Raw genomic sequence first — 7126 nt, 5'->3', positions numbered from 1 at the left:
CCAGTTTGGGGGCACCCCGGGAGGGGGGAGCTGGGGCTGGGCAGGGGGTGCACCCAGCCACCCTCTGGCACTGCCATGGCCTGCCCCACCTCTGGGCTCGCAGCCCCTGTCCCCTCCTGCTCTGGGGAAATGTGGCTGCTTTTTAAACTCAATTATGGGAAGAGAGAGGCAGGAGGGTCCCGGGCTCGGCCTGCGGCCCGCCTTTTGCAGGATTTTGCTGATTGCCCAAAAAAACCCAAGCCCCCAGGCGCTGAGGACAGCGGTGGCCCCGGGGTCGGTGTTTGACGCCGCTGGCCCCGCGTTTGCGGCTGGCTGGAGCAGGACAATGGGGATGAGCCTGGCTGGGTGGGACAGCAGCTGCCCGCATTAACCCGCTGCCCCTGCATGCACAGCCGGGCTCTGGCTGGTTCCCGGCCAGCCGGGGTCGGGGAGATCCTCTGGAGCCCAGCTCAGCCTCGTCAGCTGGGCCTGATGGAGCAGGGATGGGAGCAAGGGGCACTTCAGGGTCAGCCTCCCAAACCCGGTGTGTCCAGGGTTCACCAGCCCTTGGAGAGAAATTCCAGGAGCTGGGCAGTGACGGGTGCCAGCCCCTGGGTGTCCAGACGTGTTAGAGATGGGGTGAACAGGTAAGGAGGGGACACACTGGTGGCACTCCATGTGCAGCTTGTCCCCACATGCCAGCCTGGGCAGGGTGGCAGCGCTGGATGTGACAGTGGCAGGAGGAGGAGGAGACAAAAGGTTCTGCTCTCCTGGAGCCTGGGGGGTGATGGAGGACAGGAATTCCCCCAGCATCCCCACAAACCCCGAGCCACGCGCTCCACAAACCATCCCAGCAATTCCAGCTGCTGCCCCACCGCCCCCACAGCCCCCCAGAGCGGCCGTGGAGCCCCGACCCTGCTGGGCCATGGGGGAATGCCCTGCCAACAGCCGGAGCCGAGCCAGCAGCGGGGATTGATGTCCCTGCAGCCCCCGTGGGGCCGCGGCTCCCCGGGACCCGAGCCCCGCCTGCAGCGGCGCCGCGGAGCAGCCAGCACATCAGGGAAAAATTCCAGTCTTCCTCTTTTACAGTCTCTGTCTCCTGCCGGGAGGGAGCCAACTGGAACAAATACTCTGTAGAAATACTTCAGTATTTTCCTGTCGCGCGTGCGCTCTCTCTCTGGGTTGTGAGTACAGCTGTAGATGCCGTGAGCTGGTGCAATTATAATAAATATACAGTATATATTGTAAATTACCCTGCTGGGCACTGAGAGGTTTCTTCCTGGCAGGGTTATCCTGCTCCTTCCCTGCGGCTCCCTGCGGATCCATCCTGCTCCTCCCTCTCCCTCCGTGTGGAGCAGCACCGGGAGTTTTGTGTCTGATCCCTGCGAGGATCCTGCTGTGTCTGTGGGGGACCCTCTGCATCCTCCTGGCTCCTTGCCGTGCTCCTGGCTCCCTGCATCACTCCCGTTTGTCTGCAAGCTGCCATCCGTCCTGCCTGCATCCTCACCTGCATCCCTGCCTGCTTCCCTTCATCCCTCCCTGCATCCCTGCATCCCCGCCTGCATCCTCACCTGCATCCCTGCATCCCTCTCCTCTCTCCCACATCCCTGCATCCCTCCCATTTGCCTGCAACTCTCCCATCCATTCCGTCCCTCTCCTGATCCTCCCATCCTTCTCTGCTCCTCCCTGTGTTTCTGTATCCCTCCCATCCCTCCCGTTTCCCTGCAGCCCTCCCTGCATTCCCACCTGCCACCCTTCCGTTCCTCCCCGCATCCCTCCTCCGATCCCTCCCCTCCCTCCCAGCATCCCTCCCCGCATCTTCCTCGGCATCCTTCCCTGCCTCCCCTCCATTTCCCTGCATCCCTGCCTGCATCTCTCCCCTCCCTCCCACATCCCTCTCATTTCCCTGCATCCCTCCCACTCCCTCTCCTCTGCAGTGCCCCATCTTCCCCTGGTTAACCCCGCCAAGCCTACCACAGCCCCCAGCCCCACATCACTCACCCCCCCCCCCCCCAGTCCCCTCTAGTCCCTCTATGCCACTAGAGCCCCCCTGACCCCATCATCACCCCCAAATTCCTGCTGCTCCATCCCCCCCACTCCTGGAGGTCACTGATTCGTGCCCTGAGTGTGTCAGGGCTCAGCTGCCACCACCTCCCGTTTCTCCAGGGCAAATCTGGGGCCAGAGGGGAGCTGGGCACGGGTGATGGGGGCCCACAGCTGCCAGGCTGGGCTGGAAACAGCCCCTTCCCCAGCATGGGAGCTTGGGTTCCCAGATGGAAATCCCTTCCTGAGTGCCAGGGGTATGGAGAGACTTGGATGAGAGGATCCCCTTCCAGCCCCCAGTCCCTCTGCCCCCCTAGAGCCCCCCTAACCCCATTATCACAACCATTCCACAGTCCCCATTGGCCCTGAGACCCCCACCAACCCCACAAGGGCCTCATGGACCCCATTCCTGGGGACTGGAACAGCCCAGCTTGGTGCTGGGGCTTCCTACCACGGTGCTGAGCATGGGAGGGCCAGAGGGCTGGGGGGCTCTGGAACCTTCTGGAAGGTGGGTGACCAGGAGCTGGGGGGCTCTGGAACCTTCTGGAAGGTGGGTGATCATGAGCTTGGGGTCTCTGGAACCTTCTGGAAGGTGGGTGACCAGGAGCTGGGGGTCTCTGGAACCTTCTGGAAGGTGGGTGATCATGAGCTTGGGGTCTCTGGAACCTTCTGGAAGGTGGGTGATCATGAGCTTGGGGTCTCTGGTACCTTCTGGAAGGTGGGTGACCAGGAGCTGGGGGGCTCTGGAAGGTTATGGCAGGTGGGTGACTGGCTGCTGGAGGGCTCTGGAACCTTCTGGAAGGTGCAAGACCAGGAGCTGGGGCCTCTGGAAGGTTCTGGCCGGTGGGTGACCAGGAGCTGGAGGATGACCAGGAGCTGGGGGGCTCTGGAACCTTCTGGAAGGTGGGTGGCCGGCTGCTGGGGGGCTCTGGAAGGTTCTGGCAGGCGGTGACACAGCACAGGGCCACTCAGGGCATCTTGCTCTGACTCATCCGGCCATTCCCGAGCCTGGCCCAGCCCCAGCCCCTTCTCACGCCGCATCCTGGGGATTGTTTTCCGGGCAGAGAGAGAGGCCGGGAGCGGCTCCAAGAGCCATCCATCACTCGCAAGCAGGCCGAGCCTCTCCCGATGACAGGAGGACGGACACGTCCCTGGCACGGCGGCCCTGCGGGCTGCCAGCCCCCTCCCCGCACAGCACCCACCCACCCTCTGCGGCTGCGTGCGGCCGCCCCAGCCCGGCACAAGCTTCTGGTCCCTTCCCCGGGGCTGCCGCGATTTCCATTAATAGCCAGCTGAGCAGCCCGGCTAAAAATAACCCCGGGCCCTCTTCATAAGGGCCGGGCCGCCTTCCCCTCGGGCAGCCCCGCACGCCATGGCCGAGCGCCGCGTCCCCTTCACCTTCCTGCGCAGCCCCAGCTGGGACCCCTTCCGCGACTGGTACGGTGAAAGATGCATGGGTTTTATCATTGGCTTTTTGTAAATATTATATGTGTTATGTTAGAAAGTTGTGCTGTGTTAATTCTCTTAAGTACTGTGGTGAATATGGTTTTAGGTTGTTAAAAATGTTAAAGTAGAAACTGTGCTATGTAGGATGCTTTTTTTAAAGAAGGGACTCGCAGTGAGATAGCAGCTGCAGGACACCTAAATCTTTCAGAGAAAATGAATTTATTGGTCTCTTATCAGAAGAAATGAACTTCTTCATGCCTCAAAGGCGCTGTTAGGATTCGGAAGAAGAAGCTGATGATGACCAGACAGAATCCTGTATTTGAATGGAATTTATGCATCATGTATGAGGTGTATGAATATTCAACAGGCTGTTGCTTTTAAGGGTTAATCCTCTGTTAATGTGGGTCCTTTTTCGGGCTCCTGCTGCCCAGAAAAAGGTACCCAGACATCCGTAACTCTTTATATTTATTGTCTCATATTGTTCTAATTCAAATTATCCAAATTATTATTACTCTATAATTATATTACTATTTTTTATAACCATTTTATCCGAACTCTTTCCCCACCGGAACCCAAGAGAAAGGTTTCCTGGGAGTCCTCTGCTTTTAACCCCTGTGTTCTCAGAGGCGTATCCACGTCCCCAGTGGCCACACCGGGTGCCAACATTCAAATCTGAGCAGCGCAGCATCCCAAAAAACTCACTTCCCTTCAAACCACCACACTATTAAACTCCGAAAACTTTAAAAACGAGCGATTGGTGTTTTTCCCCAGGTACCATGGCAGCCGCCTGTTCGACCAGTCCTTCGGGATGCCGCACATCCCCGAGGATTGGTACAAGTGGCCGAGCGGCAGCGCCTGGCCCGGCTATTTCCGCCTGCTGCCCCGGGAGAGCGCCCTGATGCCCGCGCCGGGCTCGCCCTTCGGGCAGGCGCTGAGCCGGCAGCTGAGCAGCGGCATCTCCGAGATCCGCCAGACCGCCGACAGCTGGAAGGTCACCCTGGACGTCAACCACTTCGCCCCCGAGGAGCTGGTGGTGAAAACCAAGGATAACATCGTGGAGATCACCGGTGGGTGCTGGGGTGGGGATTCCTGCGTGGGGGAGATGCTGCGGTGCTGGAGGTTGACGGGGGGGAAATGTGGAATAAGGGATGGGGATAAGGGGAAGGAAAAGCAGGAGATGGAGGAGAGAAGAAAAAGGAAAAGGGAAAGAGAAAATCGAGGCGTGGAGGAAGGCCCAGCATTGCAGCTCAGTCTCGGGGTGCACTCAGGTGCAGAGACCCCCCCCCAACCCCATACATTGACCCCTTGCTGCTGTTCTGGAAGGACACAGTGAGCCACAGAGGGTCCTGGGGTGTCGTGAGCCCTGCAGCCCCCACAGCAGCCTGGATGCTGTGACAAAGCCCAGATCTGTGGCACGAGGCCAGGATGAGCTTCCTGCCCTGTGAGGGAGGGCCTGCAAGGAATGGGGCAATTCCCAGATGAATTCAGGGACAGAGGGTTGCTCAATCTCCAGCCCTGCCAAGCTGTGGGGCCAGCTGGACACTGTTGGGCCCCTTTGGCCAACCCCAGCTCCTGGCACTGCACTTTCCTCTGCTTAAATTTGGGGGATGCACCCAGGGTGGCCCTGCAGAGGGTCCCCCCAAAGTTGCTGCAGGCTGATATTATGGCAAAAGCCCCAGGATGGGCAGAATCAGCCCCGGGATGGGCAGAATCAGCCCCTCACAAGTGTTGGGGTGGGGCAGGAAGGCTCCCACCCAATCACTGAGGTTTTGTTCCCTTGCAGGCAAACACGAGGAGAAGCAGGATGAGCACGGCTTCATCTCCAGGTGCTTCACCCGAAAATACACGTGAGTACCAGGGAGGAGGGGAGACACCTGATGCACCCCCGATGTCTTTGGGGATGTTTCCCCACCCACCCACACCTTCCAAACCTCACTGACCAAACTGGGAATGCTGCTCAGCCAAACTGGGAGTGGGAGAGGCAGCGATTTGGGGCTGAGCATTGCATCCCCTGGGTCGGTGCTGCAGCCCTCACCTGCCCTCTCCTCCCCTCCCAGCCTTCCCCCGGGTGTGGAGGCCACGGCCGTGCGGTCCTCGCTGTCTCCCGATGGAATGCTGACGGTGGAGGCCCCCCTGCCCAAACCCGCCATCCAGTCTGCCGAAATCACCATCCCCGTCACCGTGGAGAGCCAGGCCAAGGAGCCGGCCAAGAAGTAGGCGGCACCGAGGAGGAGGAGGAGGAGACGGAGGAGGAGGAGGAGGAAGAGGAGAAGCCGCCGCTGCTACCCCCGCCCCCAGCTGCCCCCTCACACCCACCCCCTTTTTACTGTTGATTTTGTACTCGCCCTGCCACTGAGTGCCTTGAGAAAATGTGAAGGAACCGACAGAATCAGCCGGAATAAAAGCTGGTGAAAGAAACCTGTCCTTGTGGTGTGTGTGCCCCCTGCCCCTCGGCTGGGCCGTTCCTGTGGGAGCTGCCCGGGGACCAGAGCACCGGGACGGGGCTGCCTGGGGCCAGAGGGGCCAGCAGGGTCCCCGAGCCCTGCCCAGCACTGGGGTCTGTAACCCAGGGCTCCACATCCCCGGTGTTCTCATCCCAAGGCTTCACAACCTGGGGTCGATGTCTCTGACATGCACATCCTGAATATCTCACACCTGGGTCTCCTACATCTCTGCTCTCCATATCCACCTCCAGCACTCTGGGGGCTTTACATCCCTGATCTCCGACATCTCTGGTGTTCACATGCCAGGTCTCCAGCATCCCTGTCTCAGCATCCCAGTTTTCCACAATCTGGGTCTCCTGCATCCCACGCGTCTCCAGTCCCAGATCTCCTCATCCCTGCTTTCCCACGCTCAGGGTCTCCACATGCCCTATCAGAGAATATCTGGGGTTTCCACACCCCAGTGTCACCATCCTGGGATGCTGCATCCCCAAAAAACAAGTGCACAAACACTCCCTTTGGGTCAGAGGCCAAACAGGGGCTCCATGGGCAAGAACCCACCCCAGCAGTGCAGCCCCCTGAAGTCCAGCCCTGCCCCCGGGCTCCCCCTTCCCTCCAGCCCCCTGTCTGAGGGTTTGGGGGTTCAGCTCAGGGGCTGCAGCCTCCCAGGGGGCTGCAGAGGGGCTGGGTTGTGCCCTGGTGCCGTTTGGCCCCGGCTGGCCCCGTGTCCCCTGCGCCCTCCCTGCCCCGGGGCTCTGGGCAGGACTGGCCCTACATGGCCGAGGTCAGGGCCACGATGTCCCCCGATGTTCCCCGCTCAGTCAAATCCCACTAATCCCCCCTGAGTCATCCCTGGCCGACGCTGACCTGGGAGGAATCCTGCAGTTGTGAGGCCCCTGTCGGAGCCTGGGGGGCTCCCTGCGCCCCGAGCCCCTGCTCCCCACCCCTCTGCCCAGCAGTTTGGGCTGCGATGGGTTTGGCAGGTCTCAGGCAAACCCTGGGGATCAATGGGATCAATTCCCGATCTTGGTGATTGATTCCTGCTGTTGGGGGTCACTCCTGTGCTTGGGGGGGGGGGGGGGGTCCCATTTGTGTGTGAGGCTTTTCCAGCCCCAGCCTCACTCCAGGGGAAGAAGCCCCCAGGGAGCATCCCCAGCCCTCTCGCCTCTCCCGTGCCCTCACCACGGTGACTTTTGCTTCCCAAAATAAGCCGGGGG

General features: G+C 60.6%; 1 protein-coding gene across 1 annotated transcript; it reads left to right on the top strand.

The window, feature by feature from the left end:
• The first annotated feature begins 3269 nt into the window (after positions 1-3269).
• On the top strand, positions 3270-5886 carry HSPB1 (heat shock protein family B (small) member 1). The gene is made up of 4 exons (XM_059487173.1): positions 3270-3459; positions 4240-4535; positions 5252-5315; positions 5526-5886. Exons 1-4 carry the CDS (start codon positions 3395-3397, stop codon positions 5683-5685), a joined length of 585 nt encoding a protein of 194 aa, XP_059343156.1. The 5' UTR covers positions 3270-3394; the 3' UTR covers positions 5686-5886.
• The last annotated feature ends 1240 nt before the right edge of the window (positions 5887-7126 follow it).

The sequence above is a fragment of the Ammospiza nelsoni genome, chromosome 21, assembly GCF_027579445.1.
Source record: "Ammospiza nelsoni isolate bAmmNel1 chromosome 21, bAmmNel1.pri, whole genome shotgun sequence".
In the NCBI taxonomy this organism is placed as follows: Eukaryota; Metazoa; Chordata; class Aves; order Passeriformes; family Passerellidae; genus Ammospiza; species Ammospiza nelsoni.
Note: the sequence above shows the minus strand (reverse complement) of the source record. Positions and strands in the feature narration are given on the sequence as shown.

What these genes read in the sequence shown, in the direction of transcription:
- HSPB1 (XM_059487173.1), top strand. Translation starts at nt 3,395, where the DNA reads ATGGCCGAGCGCCGCGTCCCCTTCACCTTCCTGCGCAGCCCCAGCTGG. An exon ending in TAACATCGTGGAGATCACCG is followed by an intron (nt 4,536 to 5,251) that starts GTGGGTGCTGGG and finishes GTTCCCTTGCAG; the next exon opens with GCAAACACGAGGAGAAGCAG. An exon ending in TGCTTCACCCGAAAATACAC is followed by an intron (nt 5,316 to 5,525) that starts GTGAGTACCAGG and finishes CTCCCCTCCCAG; the next exon opens with CCTTCCCCCGGGTGTGGAGG.